The sequence below is a fragment of the Nomia melanderi genome, chromosome 1 (assembly GCF_051020985.1).
Source record: "Nomia melanderi isolate GNS246 chromosome 1, iyNomMela1, whole genome shotgun sequence".
In the NCBI taxonomy this organism is placed as follows: domain Eukaryota; kingdom Metazoa; phylum Arthropoda; class Insecta; order Hymenoptera; family Halictidae; genus Nomia; species Nomia melanderi.
The window spans coordinates 27,134,313-27,157,152 of record NC_134999.1 but is presented as its reverse complement, the minus strand read 5'-3'; the positions used below and the strand labels follow the sequence as shown (position 1 = coordinate 27,157,152).

Here is a 22,840-nt window from a genome sequence, read left to right as displayed (position 1 = left end):
CAGGGATCTGCTATTCAAATGTATACAAATATAAAAAATATATGATAGAGGCATATTGTCAATAGTTAGCTGCAGATTTTGAAATGACGTGAGATTAACACTGGAACTACCACATTTATCACAATGGCGGGTTTCAGTTTCCTTCTTTCGCCATTATTGATACCTTAAACGTGTTAAATATCCAAAATGATTTTAAAAATAAATAGTTTCACTTAAACACTATAATCGATATATGCAAAAACTGAAGAAAATCTATTGCTACAATTTTGATAAGGATTATGTATTAGTCATATTAAACGTTTGATAGTTCTATCGTTAACACAAATTACCGAGCAGTTAAATTGACTTTTCGAAAATTCTCTATAGAAACACCAAGAATGCATCTATTAAAACTTTAATAAATTTATTATTCAGTTTGTGTATTGCTAAATCAATTTCTTGACTAATGTCTCAAAGAAACATCTATTATCGTTTTAATAATTGCAAAAGGAATAAATTCGGAATGGGTCATTTCGACCCGTCTGGTAGTTTTAGTGTTAAGACCCCTCGTGACACGTAACTATCTCTTCGAAAACGTTTAAAGAAGCTTTGAAATACTATAACAAGACAATAACGAATATATATGTTTACAGTTGGACTGAATTTGTTGCCTCAAGACAATAACGGGAACTTGCTCGCATAACCAAAGCGTATTTGCAGATTGAAATCACATTGGAAATTCGGGAAACAATAGAAAACCTAGGTGTTCGCAAGCTGCAAACACTTCGTCGCAAAAGGTTAAAAGAATACGACAAGACTTTTCGGCCAGCCAATACAATATCGATTCCCCGCGTCCTCAGTTCTTCGACTGCCAGCGGAATCCGCGCGCGGCGGACGTGCACATACGCCGCGAGAGTTCAACCCCTCGGCGAAAAAAACAATCTCTTTTTCTTCTCCTCGTAAAGTTCACGCGTAACAACATCCGAGAGCAACTTGTATGAGTCAGCGTCGCGCGCTCAACCGTACACGCACGTGAACAGGAAAGAAAAAAAAACGCGAACGAACGAAGGAAAAAAGAAAACAACATACACACACAGAATGTAGGAAGAAAAAAGATTCTCACACGTGGAAAAAAAGCATGACCTACCGACGCACACGCCGCCCGTTTTATAATGAACAAGGGGGGTAATGTGTATCGCCGTTTACAATATGGTAGAGTGTGGTCCGAGCGGGCCGCTTGTGGGAACGGACAAAGGCAGATAAGATTACCGCTTTTATGTTTTAAACTAATTGCGCGCTGACAATGTTCGAAATTAATGAGTAACGCGCGGAGGAGCCGCGTCGCCGTTCTTGCTCGCCGATGGTTCCCATTTCGATGCGCGAGTCTCTCGACAATCGAGTCGAGCACGGACACCCCTGGCTTTTGATTTAGGCCATGACTACACGGCCTTTTTAGACCCCATATGCACTATTGGACAGGTCTCGGTTGACTCTCGGTCCGTTCGAATTAGTGTTGCAAAACGCTTGAGTTTTCGAAACTCCAAGGCTTGATCTCTTGCCTTATAACAGCTTGACAGACTCGTGGTGAAGATTTTAACCAGTTAACTGTGGAATTTAGTTTCAAGAATCTCTCGTTGTGCGTGCAGCAAAGTCAAGCAATGAAGTATATACTCGTCAAACGCAGTTTTTCTGACGAAAAGTTAAAGGAAAACGAAGAAGAATTATATGTGTATCTGAAAAACTAACTGATCCATCGACAAGATTTGTATCAGTTCGAGTTTTAAGATGACGCGTATACTCGTCAAATGCAGATAACTGGTTAAAGATACTTTAACAAGCATAAATATTACTCAACTCTTTTGAATTCAAATTGAACATTATTCTTCTGTTATCAATGATTATACTTGAGAGCAAACATAGACATAGAATATGGCTAGAATGTCTTTTTTAAATAAATTACTAATGGCAAAGTAGTTGAATCGATTATAGTAGAGAAATAAATCGTACGGCAAGGGGTTAACTTTAAAAGCTGTGTCTTGAAGGCTTGGAGTTCAATAAAGCTCGAGTCTTTGAAGCTTCAAAGCTCAACATGAAAGGCTAAGTCTCCGAAGACTCAGCCTTGAAGCTTTGAAAACTCGAATTAAGCCTTGAGAGCCATCGACGATCGAGTCTTTATGCTGGAAAACAATCAAAGACTCGTGCCGTCTGTTGCTATATTAACATGGCATTGGAAATTTCAAACTTAAAGTACAATCTTCGAGGCATTTCAAATTTTGTTAGACTTTAGCTTTGCGGTGTTAATATAGCAAACGTTGAAGACTGCAGCTTTCAGAGCTCAATGCTCAAGCTCTAAAGGCTCCAGTTGCGGTTGCAGCTTTCAAAGCTCGAGGCTCGGAGCTCATTTTTACAATACTAGCTCAAATATTCTTCAGTTATTTATAATGTATGTGCTCACACTATGAATCCTGGTTCAACCTCGCCCCACCTTTGTTTATCGGAAACAATAAACAAGGAAAGAATTTTGACCGGATCGATAGTGTGTATTGGGCCCTACACGTCGCGTTTCCATCAATCAAGTAAGAAGTATTTATTTCAATGTAATTGATCGCATAAGCGTGCAACACGCTGCGATCACCAATGATGTCACTTTTTTCTTTATTTTTAATATTGATCAAAGCATCCATTTTTGTTTTGAACTAATTCTTATTGAATATTTATTAATAAATTAATAACCGAGGTTCTACGTCAACAGAGAAAACGCGACGTTTAAAACGCTCGTGTAGTCCTAGTCTTAGTATACAGTGTCCCGCGTATTGAAAATATTAGGTCATCCCATAAGTAATGTCGTTTCTTATCATACTTTGTAAGATATTTTTTAACGTCATTTTCGAAAAGAAAGAATCAATATACCAATGGGTAAAGGATGGTCAATACGTCGATGATTAAAGAAAATATAAGTAATTATTTTTTAGATTAGAATTCAGTATTAGAAAAACATTACTCATGGGATAACCTAATTGGATGAAAATATTAGGTTGTCCCATAGGTTTGTTTCGCACTCTAACCGCAATGTTTGATTTAGCAGAAGCTTCCGGAACAATGAGGGAAGGTAATAGATCGGAATGGACTGTGCATGATTCAATAACACGATATAAAACATAAAGTACCGAGGATCCACTACGTATGAATAAAACGAAAAAGACTTTTGGGACAAACTAACATTTATAAGTCAAGATTGAATTATTGAATAAATGTCGAATGTTCTTGTATTACTTTCGTACAGAGTTGGGCAAAATGTAATTTAATTACGTGTTGAGATCGACTATTATAATGCATCTGTTGATTCGATTCTGAGTTACTTCCTGTATTTGTTAATTGGGACTCGCGGTAATTACCTCGATTTCAAATGTAGATTGGTGATAATTAACAGTTGTAAGAAGTAATTTGTAATCGAATCAGCTATTACGTTTTAATTGTCTGATTTTGATTATCTGACATTTTGCTCAACTCCGATTTTTGCACTTTTTTGTATTCATACAACCGATGCGGATTGTGCAAATGAACAAATCCTGTTGGATGTTAATGTTGAATGGTAATAATTGCTTCATATAATTTTATTCATCTTTTTTTAAGCAACTACATCAGCAATTTTCTAAAGACAAACGAGAACCATCACAAATGAACAAAATTTAAATGAAGTTTAGCCATATAGAAGGAAGCAAATGAATTTCCCTCAGTACAAATAGATAACAAAAAATCAACACTTCCACAATATCACTTCATTTCTTTTTGAGTCAAATGTCCTTTCTTAATCATCAATACCCAAAGGTCATTTTTAATATTAAGAATCTACCTTAATATTTAATTTTCCACTTACTACGCAAGAGTATGTATTAATTTTCATTTAATCGAGAATTCAGTTTTAACTTCACTACGAATCCAACGGCTTTGTTACGCATACAATTAATTTCAATTAAGCTAATTGGATAACTCGAAAATAAAAAAGAACTGCACCGAATAACTGTACAGATACACGAAAACGCTTGCCTGTAATACAAAAACATCCAACGTCTCGCTGAATTCGATTTTGACTTACAAAACGTTCTGCAATGTATTCCAGATCCAACGGGACGCCTTGTATATTCGTATATATGGGATACTTCTTTACACAGAGCACGGGAAATATGATATTTCCATTTGTGTTTTTATTTTGTTAATTTCTCATATAATACTAACAAAACATTTAAATACAAAACATGAGCGCACGGTTGTGTACGGGTATATGTGTACAGAGTATGTACCTACTCATTCTGTATGTATGTATATGTACGTGTGTGTGTGTGTGTTTGTGTGCGAGAGTGAGTGAGTAATGTAGACCAATGTGTTTGTGTGTAGGTTTAAATGTACGTGTACGAGTTGTGTATCCGTGTACATGTCTGGTACGTGAAATGAAAGCGGTTACGTGTCTTCTATGCGGTACGCACATCATCTGGTTAATGTAATTATTACAATTACTTCATAAGTTTCCTACAATAAGTAGATAGATTTATAACGACACTTTACACGCTGAACGCGTACAGTATATACGTCCCATTTGCCCGCAGCGTCTCTTCGGTTTCATTTCTTTTCTTTCCCCCTTTTTTTACTCTTTACAATCGTCGTATGATTTTTTCTCTTTTTTTATCTCGTCCTGTACACCGTACGCAACTCGGTACAAGTTCACCGTCCATTAATATCTCCCTCTCTCTCTCTCACTCATGCTCTTTCTCTCTCTCTTTCTCTCTTTCACTCTCTCACGTTTCCCATTTCGCTCCGTTAATCTATTTCGGATGAATTATGCGAACGCAAAATAGATAAAAACGCTACTATACTTGTAATGCGATACAATAATTATATAATCGTACCACGATTCAGTTAGTTATTATAAATAGTTTCAATAATTATTTGTCCAAACACAGAATATTTTACAACAGCCATCGATCTTCAACTATTTATAATTCTATTAAACAGTTTGCAACTTTTACACTTTTCAAATTTCTTATCTTCATTTCTCTCTCTCTCTCTCTCTCTCTCTCTCTCTCTCTCTCTCTCTCTCTCTCCCGCTCTCTCATTTTTTTGCTCTCCACGTTTTCCTCCCTCTAACCCGCTCACTTTTTCCGCTTTTTTTTTTTGTTAAATTTGTTAAATATTATGCGTAGCGTGTCCGATCCAATATCATATCAATAATAGGGGTATATCATAAATTTTGTAATTTGCTAAAAAATATTCTCTAAAAAATATGTCGACCTAAAGATTATTATGACTGATAATCACAGACAATTTTTTCAATTTTCCTTTCATACCATTTTTTCCCTTTTTTTTCTTCATTAAATTTATCAATAGTATTATTATTTTTTTCTTCTTCGTCTTCGTCTTTTTAAATAAGTACAATATTCAAAATTCTACGTTCTCTTTAAACATTAGGATAGGAGTGTTTCTTTTTCTGCATTTATACATGTTTCATGTGTGCACGTGTTCCATTCCATTTTTGTTGAAAAGCGTTTCACAATGTTAATCCTTAATCCCTTAAATTCCTCGTTACGAGTTTTCCCCCTAAAACACTGAAAAAAGAACGGAGAACCAAAAGGACCATGAAGAGGCGAAACTCTTTCAGGGGGATGCAAGAGGACGCAACGCTGCGATGCTCTGAAATCGTAGTAATTCGAAGTCGTTTGATGACGGGCACCGTGTTACAGTTACCGTGGAATAACTTAACCACTCGTTTTCACTTTTTTAATCACACCAAAAACTAGTTAAGACGTCTAGACACTTCCATTACTTAAAGCAAAATTTATCTCGAGGTATACATATACATGATCGAGGTTCGAAGTCGTTTACACTTGTTATGTTTCTCTAACGTCGATAATAATAATTAATAATTATAATTATTATTATAATATTTTCTTTTTACTCTTCTCGCACACGAATCACTTTTTCTCTCTTTCCTCTCACTCACTCTTTCTCTCTCTCCCTCTCTCTCGCTCTCTCGCTCTTTTTCTCTAAGAAAAAAAAATAGATGGTGCTGATGGGTGTAGTAAACAAACGGTGCACAAGTATGAGTGGTGATGTATTATGCTATCTTCTCAGTGTAGATTATAATTAATTGTAATAATAATAATAATGATAATAATGAAGGTTGAATGCGTAATACTAAGGAGCTCGTACGGACTCCGCGAGTCAGGGGATCGTATTCGGGAAAAAAGACACGGAGCAAGTTTTTTTTTTCATTTTCGAAAGCATTCGATAAAATCTTCCCTTTTGTTTTTCTCTTGAATTCCTCGGAGAAAGAATGTAAATTAAAAACATACGTGTGTTTCTATATATTTATATATATATATGTATATATAATATATATAACCGTTAAAAACTATCTCGTATCCTTTCCAGAGCATAGAACACTTCGCGTGCTTGTGTTTTTCTTTTCTTTATATAAATAAAAAAATAATGAAGAAACGGTGTTCTTAATTTGTTTACGGACACATTGTAAATACACTCAGTTCAGACTATTGTTACAATCACCACGGATATTTAAATCTGCGTGCGGGAGTATAAAGTATGTACATCGAATACATCATATATTTCATAACCCCCATTCTTTCTTTTTTTTTTAATTGGTGGTGGTGACATAACAATCACGAGAGTATAATGCGTTCATCGGAGGGGTGAAAAGCGACGCTTTCCGTTTCCCTCCTTGTTTCAAAAAAAAGGCAAAAGCCGACGTTCGTTAATTCGTCTCAACAATAATTAGACCATCGTGTGCACCACGTTCTAAATCATCATTTTTTTTCGTTATTTTAATTTAATTAATATTTTTTTATCTCTCTCTCTCTCTCTCGTCCAACCCCTAGAACCGTCACTCGTAAGTAATAAATATCAATAAAATATCTAACATTGCTATTATATTTTCAAGTAAATTACCTTTTTCTTCCTTATATGTCATTATTACCTTTTCGTTCTTTTTTTTATACAGATTAAAATTAATTATCATTATATTAACAATATTCATTTTCCAATAATAGTTACTTTAATTATTGGTAATCGTATTAATATTAGAAAAGAAAGAAAGAAAGAAAGAAAGAAGATTCGAAAGTACCTAAACAAAAAACAAAAGAAACACAAAAAAAATGGCAATTTCTCGTGACCAGAACAAGTTTCCATTACATTTTTTTCCCCTTTCGTTTGTTCCTTTTTTTCCCTTTCACAATAAACTTTTTACAAATCAGCGTATTCATTTTGTACCAAACCAGGCCGATTAAAAAATTGTCGCACGACCGACGAACGCTGCTCGCGTGCTCAAATAATGTTCCTGCCATCATTTATTCTTTATATTACCTCTTTAAATAATCCGCGATCAATATTCTTTCGTATAACGCATTTCTTATTATTATCAAACTCTTCCTCCGCTGCCGTCTACTATCTCTTACTCTAGGCCATTTTTTTTTATTTATTGTAAAGTGCACTTAACGGTGTCCACGGAGCACCAAAAATTTTTCAAGGGACAACCACCTCGGCAGAAATTGATTAATCGGACTAAAATACTTTTATCGTAGCTTAAATCGATGCAATAGACGCAATTACACAGTTTGTTTTCTTTTTTTCAGTTTGAATATAAAGTCATCGGGGTACATCTAGAATCTATCACCGGGTTAAAGCGTAGGTACATTTAAAGGTAAGGCAAAACTGCATTTCACAGAAAGGTGTTCTCTCTCTTTCTCTTTCGTCTTTTCTATTCTTTTCTTCTTCGCTTCGTCGTTTACTTCGTTTTTTTTATCTCCCTTTTGCTTCTCAGCTCACGGAACATGTAATATCCGTAAAGTTCTGAAATATATTCCTATAAAGAACATTTATAATTCTTTTCCCAGTGTGGGAAAATATCACAAACATTTTCTAGACGTATGTCCTAGAAATGTTTCCTCGAAACAATGATCCAATCATTTTTTTCCCCTCGCAGTTCGTCAACGTAAACGGTTCCATGATTATTTCCATACTTTTCGTTTTTCCCATTATCATTATTTTTTTACAATTCACAAAATTTCATCTTTTTTCAGACAGAAACCTCGTCCCGACTGAATAGCGGTTCCGTTGGGTTTCTGCAAAATAAAAGCTTATCCCCCACCCATCCCTCCCCCTTCCCCCTCTCTCACGCTTTTCTTTCTCTCCAGCGGCTTTCGTTAAATATAAAAATAAAGTAATGAGATTAATATTGTAATATTGGCAAGGCGGAAGCACAAACGCATGGGTGCAGTGTTTAAAAATCTATAAAAACAAAAAAAAAGGAAAAAGAACATATCAAAATAATATTGCGCGTACATAAAATCCTCCATTCGAAAGAAACGAACAAGACAATTCGATCTCGTTAGGAAGCAAGTTTCTCGTTTCCCGTTCGTTTTTTTCTCCAACTCTCTCTCGCTCGCTCTCTCTCTCTTTCGCTCTATCTCTTTCTCTCTCTCTCTCTCTCTCTCTCTCTCGCTCGCTCTCTTTCCCTCTTCCTCTCTCGATCTTTGTTCTCATTTTTCTTTTCCCTTTTAATACAATAAGACTTAAAAAATATCATCAATGTCTGCCAAAGTAGGTACACCTTCCAACAGTATCCTAACACCAGGAGACTGTTCCCTCTTGCCATTCTTTCCCTTTCTCTCTCACACACACTCTCTCCCACTCTCTCACACACGCACGCGCGCGCGTGCAGTATTCCTTAACGGCTATATTTTTCTTCATTAACTTAAAGTGGTAGCTATACTTACATCAAGACAGTGTCTAATCTAACAATTACATATTTTACAAGAACATTTGAAATCTGGCCCTACAGCGAACGCGAAATGTCGCGAGGCTCGCCGTATGCTCCACGCTAAACTCCGTTTGACTTTGAAATTCAAAATGGCGCGCGTCGTCTCACTTAATAATCGCGCGCCATTCGTTCGTGGCAATCGCCTTTCAGATTTCACGCTGTTATTAAAAAGCGTATCGCTGCCACGCTCGTCAAATGGAAACAAGCGATCGTGGAAAACGTTGGTTCACATCTAAGTACGAGGACTTTCAGTAACGTTTCCCCTCGGTCGGTTTCATTCCCCATTCTTGGTCCAATCATAGATAGAATTGACGAAATTCTAAACGTCGAGCGAGGAATTTCTACTTTGTTGATTTTAGCGTGAAGCGACGAGATCTCGTACGTCTCGGTCCCAATAGTAGATAATAAGTAGAGTCTAGAAGACGTGCGTGAAAGCACAGGCGTGGATAAAAGTAACACTTTCAATGAGCCTGAGCGCGACGTGGCGCGGCGCCGCGACTTGTCTCGATACGAAAGCAGGACATGATCAAAATCGTTTATTGCTATAAGTAAAACCCCCTTAAATCAACTACTCGAGTGTAGCTGTTTAAAGTAACATTGTCATAACGCGATGTGTATGTATGCATGTGTGTATGTGTGTGTATGTATGTGTGCCTCGTGTTATCTATTAAATCTGGCCATTCTAAAACACACGTTTTTTGCGTACTTTTTTTTTCCTTTCCCTTTGCCTTTCGCTCGCGGTTAAATGTTATAATATCTATTTCCATATTATAGTAATAAAAAGCTGCAATCTCTGAAAATAGTTCGATGATTAAATGAATAACGTTCAATAAAATGAATCCTATGTTGCCGAAGCGCGCGGCCAATTATAGCACATGTGGTTTGCTGCGGCTGTCGGCGGCTGCTTTACGATAGCTGTGTGTATATATGCAGTCTCAATTGAGGTATTTGCGACATCTGCGGGAGCCGCAGGTACATGGAATCTTGATATCCTCGAACGGGAATTTGTAGTCGTAGGTTAACTCTTCTCCTTGGATTATGCGACGGAGAGCGAAAATTAAAATATGCTTCTTACCTAAGATGTCCACCACCCGCGAATAACAATTCGGCTGTAATGATAAACGGCAAGAAGTTTGAATTTGTTTGCATTGTTCAGGCTCTTCATAAACTAAATTTTAATTATAAATGGGAGAAATTAAACTCTCCGACCAGACGACGTATCGAGCCTAATGTTTGTATATCAATTTATAATATCTTACGTTATTATTCAGTATTAAAATATTATATAGAATACTGAATACAATAATTTTCTTATCATATTTCTTAAATATGAAGCTATACAATATACTTAGAGTGTACATTCGTCAAGTCGAAGGGGTTGATATTATTTATACTGATTGTTCTTAATTCAAAAATTAATTTGTTTAAGTGTTAATAGACTATTTAAAGACAAAAATACCCGTTAGTGGAAATTGTAAGGTGAGTTCTCCCTGCTGTTCAAAGGTAATAATTAAAAAGTGAATTATTAGTTAGACAGATTTGATCAAGGTGAGTTTTTATCGAACCATTTTAATAAAGAAAATTTGAAAGAAGTAAACAATTACGGAAATAAATACCTCGCACGAGTGATTTATAAATCTCGCTGCATTTCCCTTCATCGTAGCGTCGACAACTAAATGATCGTCGATTTTAAACATATAACACCCAATATTTTTACTGTCGTAGTACTTCTCGCGTTTGTCGGTCAAAGAGGCTCGAATCACCTAGTAACGAAACATAAATGGAAATGTTATAAAAAATATTATTAAACTAAAACAATGTCTCCACCACTTTACATACCTCACCGGCATACTCAATAACCATTTCCCCGGCCTCGATGTCTCTTAAACAAAACAAACCTCTGCCATGTATATGTGAATGGTAAACACCAACCGATTCTTTCGATGTTTCTTTAAGTATCCTAAACCGCATCGCCATTGGCAAGTTTGTACTTGTCACACGCCTGTAAAAGAAAAAGAAAGGAGAAAATTTATAATACATCCAGTTAATTTGCGCCGTTACATAATTTCTAATAAATTCATTTTTACCTAGACTCGGCTTCTGAGATGGCGATCATTTTTGGTTGCTGCCTGTGCCTGGACGCTAACCAACTGAACATGTCATGGACTTTCCGTCCACTGAAGGGCTCTGCGCGAGCAGCACCATTGTCACATGCCTTTGGTAGATCACTTTCTGTATCTCCTGTCTTAGGCGGTGCTAAGTTATGAAACTTGGGCTTGTATTTAGTGCATCTATTTACATCTGACAACTGTTCCACTAGGTATATTGTAGCGTTGTTTTCCAAACCCAGATTCTCGATGAGGGGATTGTGAGGCAATGGCGGCAAATTGTGGGCCTTCCTGGCATTCTGCACTGCCTGAAACACGGTTTCCCAAACTTCTGCCATCGAAGAAGCTGTATGAGAGAACCCATCCTGAGACTTAATTTCATACATCAGTGTCGGTCCCTTTGCGGGTGTCTTCTGCGTTTGTGTGTTCTGCAAGTTTGGTGGAACAGACTTGATCGATTTGCTTATGAGCCTTGGCTTTTTGACAGCAACCGGTGGAGTCTTGGCTTTCAACAGATTGAACTTGTTATCGATTGGTTTTACTTTCTCGTCTATCTTGTTTGTTTTCAATGTGAACGTTTTTATCGGTAGCAACTGCAGTGAGGCTATCTGAGGAGGTACTTGTTTCGATGGTAATATTTCTACGGACGTCACTTGTGGGGATTTCTTGTTCTGCGTAACCGTCTTCATGTTGTGTGTAATTTTGTAAGAGCCGTCTTGCAACTGTTTTTGCAATACTATTTTCAAGGAAGCGTTCTGCAATTTTTCTTTATCCAGTTCTAACTTTATGTTCTCCTTTACTTTCTCAATTGTTTCGGTATTCAGCTTGAGGGTTTCGTTTATATCGGTTTTGATCGTTTCCGGTTTTTTCGCTGTTGACAACACCTCCTCGGTGATTTGCTTTTTCGATTCCGTCAGTTTTTGTTCCGTTTCCGGTTCTGCTGGTTTGATCACTGGTTTCGTTGGCTCTTCAATGATCTCAGTTTTTGGCGTTATTTTCATCGTATCTTGTTTCGGAGTTACGGCTTGCATGGGTAATACTCTGTTCATCGGTCGACTTGTCGGTACGTTGCTTGTAGACATTGTAATTTTATTTTGTACAGTCGAGCTAGTGATAACTGGATTATTACTTGTACTTACATTAATATTGTTAGAATTCGGTACAGCGCTAATATAATTATTATGCACATTATTTACATCATGATTTAACTTATTTACAATTATATCCCTTTGAGTTATACAGTGATTAGGTAAGGGGAGTATTTTAGATGATATGCTAGATTTTATCATACTGGTATTCTCTGATACATGCTTTGAGTCAAAGTATGGTCGGACACAGTTATTCATCATCTGTTCTGAACTGAACAGTGGTTCTGTGATTTTCCATGGTCCATTATTTAATTGTGTTGAGTTGGAAACTGGACTTGGCCGTACAGCTACCCTTGGTATTGTTGGTATCGAGTTTTGCAGCAGCTTAGACGATGGTGTCACATTTGTTACAATTGGAGGTTCGGATGGACATGTATCCGGCTGTTGCATCGATGTCATTGGATCAACACTTTGACACGATACAGGCAACATGGAGTTGCACGTGGGTGGAGCAAAACTTTGTTCTGATGTTGCAGACAAATTAATTTGTGGTTGCACGATGGATTCTGTTATAGGTGTTGATTGATTCACTACTACGTATCCACTGGGTACCGTAGATATGTTTGGAACATTACCCACAGATTGTATATTGGGTTGCAATGTGGAAATATTGGATACATTTTGGACAGTAGGTACTGTGGATATATTAGGTACGCTGGAGGTACTGGGTAAAGCAGGTGCACTAGGTATACTAGACATGTTAGATACACTAGGTACATTAGGTATACCAGGTGTACAGGGTGTAGTAGGTATGTTAGGTACACCAAGTACACTAGGTACATTAGGTGTAGTAGGTGGAGCTGGTGCACTAGGCACACTGGATACACTAGATACACCGCGTATAGGAGGTACACTAGATGCACTGGGTATACTGGGTACTTTGGGTATTGTTGGTACATTGGATACAGTGGGTATATTTGCTATGTTTGCTATATTGGATACATTGGATACAGAGGGAACTGTTGGTATAGTTGGTATTGTGGGTACATTGGGTACATTTGGTACATTGGATACATTCGGTATGCTACCTATATTGGGTACATTGGATACATTGGGTATACTGGGTACATTAGTAACATTAGGTACACTGGGCACTCCAGGTACATTTTGTACTGCTTGCACCGCTGTTACAGTCGGAACACCCGGAACAGTCTGAACATCCACAATAGGTTCCATAAGCTTAGAAGCTTGAAAAACTTGTGTTGTTGTTTGGTAACTGCTTGCTAACACCTGTGGTACTGTGCCAGTCATGAACTGACTGGAAGACATTACTGTGTTGCTCACAATGGTCTCTAAACCATAATACATCGGTTGATTTGAAAGAAACATACTGCCTGTCGAGTCTGTGAACATTTCCAACGTTGGGGTTGAACTTAATAATAATTGTTCCGACGATATTACTCCACACTGAATTGCACTAGGTTGTTGCTGTATTATTGTTCCTAGAACCGTTGGTTGTGTTTGGGCGATTTGTACACTTGGTAATATCGATATACCTCCATTCTGTAATGCCAGCAAGTTGTCGGATGGTGCTTGTATGTATGCACCAGGAACTAAATGATTAGTTGCTATGAACTGGGGTTTAAATGCGGCTTCATGTTGACCACCAATTGTTGTAACATACTGAAGATTTTGTCCAGACTGTTGTTGCAATGTCTCCACATATGCGGACATGATACCAGGTGATGCCACTTGTTGTAATATTACAGTTGGCCCGTTTGTTCTTTGAGCTTGTTGCAGTTGAATAACTGGAGTGCTATTTTGCATCGGTTGAAATCTAGAATGTCCGTTATGAGGCTGTACAGTATTCTTCGCGATTTGTGTTTTAACACTTTTTGCTCGCGACTTTGGTGCTCTTGGACTCTTTGACTTTATTAGTTTTGTTACGTGGGCATTTGCTTGTGATTCGTTATTCGCAGTTTGTACACCAGTCGAAGAAAATGTCGGTGATACTTGCGGGCTTGGAACAGTTTGAGAACTGGCACCGTCAGGAGAGTTTACTGGCGTGTTAATAATATTCTGTGTAATACTAGAATCACTTGTAACAGATGGTGGATCCGTGATTTCTGTTATCTGAACAGTACTCTCTTGAGGTAATACTGTAGCATTTGGTAATGTTGTTGTTGTTCTGGTATACTGTGTTTGTACAATCATATCATTAGATGTTAATACTGTTTGATGTACAGTTTCCACAGTGGCATGTGTATGAATTTGTGGTGTAATAATTGCTTGTGCTATAGGTTCAATTTGAATAGCTGGATGAGGAGATGGTACAGACGCTTCTAAAGGAGATGTAGCTTGCATGTCTGGGTAGTCAGAAGAAAGAGTATGTCCTTCTGATGGTGATAAAGTTATAAATTGTGGAGACAGGGAGCCAACACTTGGAGAAAATCTAGAATCAGGCGATGCTAATTTATTATCCATAGTTTCTGAATCACTGTCACTTGTAATCATGATATCACAGTGTGTCAAGTGTCTATTATAACTATCTTGCGTTCTGTACGTGCAACGGCATCGTTTGCAAGTTACCGGACGATCTATGTGATCAAAAGGTGCATCACACTGAGAGGTAACAATGGTTTTCTCACTTTCCACAAGCTGAGGTGATATGCACTCATCATCACTGGAAATATCATCAGCACCATCTAATTGTGGAATTTCTAAGTTTAATTTTAAATTATTTTCTTTAAACAAATTCATTTTATTTTTCTGCGATTTATCATTATTCTTCGTTATGTGTGATCTGATGAATCCATATATTCGTTTCGAACGCAAAATATTATTTGATGTTTTCGTACAGGAGTTAGAATCTTTCTCAGTTGAGAAAGTAAATTCATTACTGTCGCAGGAGGATTCGTCGTTAATGCCATCTAACTGTGGAATAGATAAGGGTTCTGATACACGTACACCAGCACTTTTTTCTTCAATATTGTACTCTGGTGAACTGCACTCACTAGCACTACTAGGATCAGCAATCCCATCAACTTGCAGTATTCGTGGCTGTTGTCTTGTATGCCAGAAGAGCCGCTTATGCTCTTTCCCTTCTTCACGACTCGTAGTGAGTACACGACGATTAATGCCACTTGCATCCTCAATGCAATATTTTAGTTCTCGTACGGAATCGGATAAGATGTTAGGTGTATTCGCTCTGCCCACAGTAACCATAATACCATCTGGTATTCTTAATTCATGCAAAGTAGGCGGACGTTCATTTTGTGAATCCAACACCATTACGCTTGCCTCGCTAGATTTCGTCATACTCGAGTTTCTTGATAATTTTCTCCTTTTTATACTGGGTCCGTATGTGCTGTCTAACTTGCAACTCCAAGTTAAACTACAAGATCGTTGATGATGTCTTTGTCCTCCAACAACCAACGGGCTATTCGACATTACTTCCGACTTGGACCTTTTCAACTCTCTGCCACCACGTTTTTGATTTTTAGAATTCAACAAATCATCCATCAAATCTTGAACTGAAGTTTTTGCTTCTAAGTGCACCCAAAGATCATTATGCGCTCCCAATTCTAATAAAGAAGGATCAATTTTTGAAATTTTATTTTCCGCCGGTTTTATTATTTCATCTACTTCAGATGTTAGCATATCATCTTTGAACAGATCAGTCGCAAATGTACCATCATTTTTTAAATCCATAGCTAAAAAATCTTCGTACGACATTTTGGGAAATATGTCTTGCATAGAAATACCATCTAACAAATCGTGAGGCAAATCTTCGAATATGGCTTCCTTTAATTCCGGAGGTAAAAGATCTGTATTGTTTTGTTCTGCTAAATTTTCATCAACTTCCTTGTTACAGACTGTATCAATCAAAGCATCCAAGGTTTGTTTAATAGCTAGAAATTCAGTTTTCTGCATATTTAATAAATCTTCTCTTTCTTGTTCTTTAGAATGATCAATAGTTATGTTATTTTCTAGATCAGGAGAAATCTCTGGTACATACACTTGTATGTATGTTCTGATGTAATATCTTACAATTTTAAATGGATTTACCGTAGACCAATATAACCGAGAACATTTGTAATCGCAAGGTATAATTTTGTCAACTGTATCCGAATATTCTGGTATAATTGTACCTAAGTAGTCAATCATTAGCGAACCAATCATGACTTTTACTTTACTTGGCTCCGCATATTTTTTCTTCTTGCGATCCAACTCAACGTATACTGGTCTTCTTAAACTAAAATCATTCTCATTTTGCAATGTTTTATGTGAGCAACTGTTGAAATGTGAAGAACAAAATACTGTTTTATCATAATTCAAGGCAAGTCCAATGTTCCTTGCACAAGGGTAATGAAAGGTACTGCTACAATTTTTTGCACAACAGCCAACACTTGCTCCTTTCTTTCCGCATTCGGAGCAACGAATTAAACGTCCTCTTGAAATAGCACTATGAACATTTTGTAAAGAACCGTCTATTTCTTCAAATACTTCATTCGACCAAAGCGCACAATTCGAGTGTACCCACTCGTTTTGACCACAATACAAGAGTCGTCCTTCCTTTGTCTCCTGGCCATCGCCTAAACCTTTACACAAACAACACGACCTACTATCTTCAGCGTGCACGTTATATAAATTTGCTGTTTTAGCCGCGATTGCCTTCGGTGCTTTCATTACTTCTTCCTTCCATATTTCTAGTATAGAATCGTCAAGTTTCGTATGAGAGATATCATCGTGACTATTATCCTTGGTAGGTGTTAACGCGTCAACTTTTCCATTACTAGTTTTAATACTTTTTGGACTAAACCATGGAAACACCTCTTGTAAAATTTCATGATAAGCGTCGATTAATTCTTTAGTTCCTGTACAGTTAATTACATGTCCCATGTCAATATGAAACTGTAATAAAGTTTTGTATTCATTGTTATTAACCTTTCGTTTTACTGACATCAGTGTAGGCGAAGGTCTAACAATAATCTGCTGGTCTAAACAATGACATTCTGTGTCATTGGAATTACTACTTGAATTTTCTTGAGCTACCGAATCCTTTTTATCACTGTCCTGTGTGTCTTTTACAGCACAATTTTTTACTCTAACAGAGCATTCTTTAAGGTGAAACTTTTGTCGAAGCCGTCTCAAACCTCTTCTATTCGAACAATCACTAGGTTGATCTTCGCTTGCTTTATTTGTTACATCAGATTTTGAATTATTATTGGAGCCGGATTCTGTATCTTTAAACTTTTCGTTATTAGATTCTTCAGAGTCTTCAGAGTTAAGAGTTTCTTTAGAACTAATTGAATTCGAATCTGTCTTTTCACTTGAAAACTCTAATTTCCTTAGATTGGGAACAGGTCTGCATAGACACTCCTTTCTTGGACTCCATTTTAAAGCAGCACAAGCCTTTCGATTTTTACTTAACGATTTTATAACGCCTATAAAACCGGCTTTAAGTTCAGCCTCTATAGCATTTCTCCAAACTGAATTAGGATTAGAGGAACATTGGCTACATGTGAATTCAATAGAATCAGGTAAATAACTAAGAATTTGATACCGCTCATCCGAAAGCCCTTCACAACGGGCATGCACCCAGTACGAACATTCGCTACATTCCATCATCTGAAAGTACAACATAAAATTGTTAAGGTATCAAATGTTACTTTAACACATTCAATACGGCAGGATGTTTATACAAGAATTTTTTTAAGTTCCGTTTATTTATTGTACTTAAAAAAATTTTAATTAATTGTATTCTAAAACAGTTGGAAATTCGCTATTTACGAAGATCTAATGTGATTGCCGCACGACATGTGTATCGAACTTTTTACTCAAGAATACGTTTTACTCGATATATACATCAATTTTGCACTGAACATGTTAAAGCACAAAGCATTAACTAACGTAACATGAAATACTATATTATAATAAAAGTAATGCTATATTAAATTTGCATAAAAGTATGTGTGTAGCTGTACATTGATGTTATATCAATTTATTAATTATTTAATTAGTATTATGAGAAATATATCTATGCTTACCTTTGTATCAAAATCATTTTCGTTGTAACACCTTTGACACAGAGGACAATAGTTTCCTTGTTGACGTAATTTAAAACACATGGAGCATAAAGGTAAGTTGCCCACGTGAACAGTAACTCCTTCACTACCACAACTTTTACACTTGACACAACTTTGACAGACAAAAGGTCTTTCGGGACTATAAAGTCTTGCACTAACACCAGATTTCGACAAACACGAATGATGAAATGATTGACGACAACGAATGCAAGACAGTTTTGGACCAGATCTTAGATGGCAGGATTGGCATATTGTACACCGAGGACAGCACCAGTTTGGTTGGGCACAAGCATTCCATTCGCTGGGTTCCAAACAAAAGGCATGATATGGCTCGCAACAGCACTGACAATGGATGAGCTGGAAAGATTATTACCATGTACAATCATAAATAACAATATGTATATACACATTACTTACTGGTTCTTTTCCAGCACTTCCACAAAGGTAACAAATAGCAGAAATATGAAAGAGTTCTGAACCAATAAGGGCAAAACCTTTTGCACCTACTTCTGAAGGATCATACTGTTCCCAGAAGTCTATAGATACTGTATGCAGTGAATCGTTATTTGTTTTAGATGCCTATAAACATTTGAATTTTTTAAAATAAATTTTATTAGAAGTAAATTCATATAGTGTACAGTACCTAAGGGTAAACTTAGTTTTTGAAATTACTTACCGCATGAAAGTTAGATGTTAAAATATTTTGTTGAGATTTTCCTCTTTTCAGGTGGGATTGTTGTGTTACATTGACAGCACTTTGATTCACATTATTCTCATCGTTATGTTTTGGTGATTCCTTTTCTTTAGTGCAATCTTTCTTCTCTGGCCTATCGTTTTCCTTCAGCATTTTTGGAATGTGCTTATTGCTCTCAGTATCTTCTTTCCCTTCTGCAGAAGGGAAAGTAGCTATTGGTTGGCCAAGTGCAACACTTGCACTTCGACAAACATGTTTTACTCTTGGCCCTTTTAATTCAAGTCTTTGCCTAAGGGGTTGCGGACATTGGCTTATAGGTGATGAAGAGAACATTGGATTTTTTATTTTCTTCCTTACTTTTATCCTGTTGTTTTTTCTTCTCTTTTTACTAGGTGATATATTTAGCGATGAATCAACTAAAATAAAGAAATAATATGATAGTTAAATATATTTACATAGATTCTTTTATAGTAAAATTGTTACAGAAAAATAGAATAATGACTTACATTTATCTAACTTTGTATACAGAAAACCACCGGTACCTTGATAGCTAGTTTTCTGACCCATTTCTATATTTCTCCAATTCATAGCTGATTTGAATAAGTTTTTCTCAGAACTGTCTTCTGCAGGCCAACCTAATTTAGAAGATATTAACTTCTGCCCTTGATTATCATTGTCTTCTTGACTCAATGATAAAGGAATACTCAGAGGATCTCTCATCATTGGTGGTAGTAATGCATTTAAACCCATTCTTAATGAAGAAGGAATGTTGTAACATTTCAAACACATCTTTAACCAACATGCTGGACATCTGGCTTTGTAAACACATCTCATGAGATTCCATTGTTGACTTCGTACAACAGGTGGAACTAAGCATAAACCATCTCCTTTATGGCATTGAAGAACTGGAAGGGTATTGTTCGTAGATTTTGCACAAGCCTGTCGCTTAATCATTTTACTAATAAACTTTCGACAAGATTCACAACTATGAATGCCAAATTTTCTGGCCTGTTTCACAAATCGATAAAACCGTACAGCTCCACACACACCACACTTAATAGTGCCCGTTAAGCCTAAAGAATTACCAAAATAAAAGCTTTTAAAATTTGATAACATTTACAGGATCTTATAATTTGTTATTATTTATCATCAAATTAAGATTAAATTACAAAGATAAGTTCAATACATACCCAAATTAGTATTTCCACCCGTAACATTATTATTATTATTTGTGGTTGAAAAGGGTCCTTCAGTTCCACCAACACATTTATTATCTAATTTTAATCTTGCTTTCCTTAAAATCACTTTTCCACCATTCAACTTCATCCCAGTCCATTCTGACTGTTCGTCCTCAGTATGGTTACTGTGCTCACTTCCACTTTCAGACAATGTGCTTTCAGTGTCAAAATTATCTGAATTTCCCTCTGTGATTTTAGTTCTACTAGTGGAATTATCTTGATTTTTTCCATTAATAGTTTCTTTTGCTTTTGAAGTATCTTCAGAATTTGTTTGAACTTCTAGACCAGCAACTTCGTTTTGAGTTCCCGACCTTGTTTGAATCCTGGAAGACTCTGAACTTGGAACATTGGAATCAGGAAGAACTTTTATAGGAACAGAAACTGATTTTTGACTTTTAGGTACAGTTAATTTGAAATTTTGGGTTTTCCTAATCGTATTTTGCGAACATTCTTGAGTACTATTACATTCACTTGATGTAGCTTTTATTACTTTGCTTTTGTTTGATACATTACTTTTCTTTATATCTGTATTATTAACTTTTGATACTTGTGCGTCTTGTAGAGAAGCTGTTAATTTTTCACAACTTTTTGCACATGATACTACGGTTTGGGCATTGGAACTTTTATGCTGAATTACTTTCTTAGTTTTATTCCTTACATCTTTGTCTTTCAATTTTGTACATAATTTATTAATATTTCCTTCCTTCAACTTCGACTCTTGATTACAAATCTTATTCAACGAAAATTTAGCTTTCTTCATGTGCATGCCGATTTCATTTTCACTAGATTCTACACCAGAAATCTCTTCCAATTCTTCGATAAACCTTTTATTTGGCTTAATAACTCTTGAGGAATGGGCGCTTCGAACTGGTAAAATAAATTTTCTTACTGCATTTGGTTTATCCCCGCATTGTGCTGTGATACTGCGAACATTATTACTATTAGATTTTGCCCTCTGTAGTAATCTTTTTGCGGTACTGTTGCGCAACTGTCTTGTTCGCTGATGCTGATCTAAGATATTGTTTACTGATTTTAATACTGGTGTTTTCATGAAATTGGAGAATTTAATATTTTTACAACTTCTACGATTTTTAGTTCTATGAAATTTAGAAGCACATTTGGAATTCAGTACGGTCACATCTTTCTTAACATCCTCTGTTGGTTCCTCAATTTTATCGCATAATGGTTCTACGTTAGTTTCAACATTCGAAGGAGAATTTTTAGTATCTGTGATTGTGTTTTGTTCATTTGATTTTGGTACAGGATTCTCAATAGCATCAGATGGTGACTTAACAGTTGCATTTTCTGTGTCATGTTGTTGTGTTTTGATGTATGACACGGAAAGATTAGCCTCTTTAGTGCTAAAACCATGGAATGGTGGATGTTCCTACACAAGAAGAATATAACCATTAACAAAATTAATATCCAATTTCTAAATATTTTACTATTTGCACAGACTATCTCCTAGCAATAAACAGTACGACTAAAATTCTGATTTGTTTTGCTACAAAATTCTGCACTGTGGTATGTCGAAAAATTTGCGAAATTTAATAGTTACAATAATGTAGAAACTATAAATATTTAAACCAACTGTCAGTCTTCACATTCTCGATTTAAAGAAATGTCATTTGGTATCAGAAAAGTGATCGTTGTAATATCGAAAAATTTCTTTATTAAAAACATTTTTGTTTCCCTGCTAGTTCGGATACGAGAGGCTATACTCTATAATAACAACGCATTAAAATTCCGTTCTATGCTAAAAGCAACCAAGTATGAGAGTATTATATAAATAATGTTTACAAAATAAAAACAAGAACAGAATAGTATCTTTCACCGAGTCACTGACACTTTCAACTATAGCGATACGTCAGTACATATTATACACATCTGCCATTCCGAGGCTGCGATTCCCTTCCAATAGGTTAACCTTCGTTATACAGCCAAATCTCCGAGTTTTTCTGGCCACCGAATCGGCGCCGTATAGGTAGCTATGATGCTTATAAAACAAATACGGCTGTTTGCAGGCCGAAAAAGATACATTTCTCGCATGACTCTAATTAGGCGCCTTTAAGTAGATACTCATTACGAAAGTAAACTAGGAATTACCTTCTCGTTGTCACCAAATGTTTCGTTGAACAGGGAAAGTCCGTAGTAGATGTTCTCGGCGACGGTTACCGAATCGGTTTGGACTGTCTCGGGCTGGCCGAGAACTTTGATCCGTTTCCTGGTGACCGTCTTCGGCGGCTTCCCGGGAAACTTGGACCTTCCCATGTTCACTTTTTTCAACGGCCAACCTCAACCTCACAACGAAATTCTGTTTCCATTTTACGTGATTTTGCCCAGTCGAGGCGCACCAACTGAACACCGACGAACACTTAACACACACGGAACTTGCAGGCTTCGTTAAACATCGGTTAACGTCGGCCAAATTCGATGATAGCCGCGAAATACGCGCGTACTGTCAAACACAGAATCAGTAGTAGTAAGGTGGGTGAATGTATTTTTGAATATATACGTGCGCGCGTCCATCTAGTGATTTTTATTCGAACGGCACTTGAACCGTGAGTTTGTAATCGTCGGTTTTTATTCCGGCTAATTTAATTGGAATTTTGAATGTACTCGTGTTACTCGTGTAACAAGTTTGAATAATTAAATTTTATAACGACCCTTTGATTTTTAAATGACTCGAAGTTACTTATTAAGTGTATTTATTTGAAAAATATTTGGAGAATCATGATATACTAATTTTTGACATGCAATAATATAATTTCAATTTGTAATTGAACTGTTTAGAGCTTGGTATATGTAAGCATAGGA

At 36.4% G+C, this 22,840-nt stretch overlaps 1 protein-coding gene across 2 annotated transcripts; it reads right to left on the bottom strand.

Annotated features, from left to right (window-relative positions):
• Positions 1-4,164: 4,164 nt before the first annotated feature.
• trx (histone lysine N-methyltransferase trithorax) lies at positions 4,165-22,473 on the bottom strand. 2 transcript variants are annotated; one of them, XM_031980291.2, is made up of 10 exons: positions 22,130-22,473; positions 19,976-21,410; positions 19,292-19,858; positions 18,768-19,201; positions 18,509-18,670; positions 18,053-18,448; positions 10,894-17,633; positions 10,646-10,808; positions 10,423-10,569; positions 4,165-9,915 (listed from the first exon to the last, which is right to left on the bottom strand). In XM_031980291.2, the coding sequence occupies exons 1-10, from the start codon at positions 22,292-22,294 to the stop codon at positions 9,742-9,744; spliced, it is 10,383 nt and encodes a 3,460-aa protein (XP_031836151.2). In that variant the 5' UTR covers positions 22,295-22,473; the 3' UTR covers positions 4,165-9,741. The 2 variants fall into 2 exon arrangements, with proteins under 2 accessions (XP_031836151.2, XP_076225772.1); XM_076369657.1 differs by lacking the exon at positions 18,053-18,448.
• Positions 22,474-22,840: the final 367 nt, after the last annotated feature.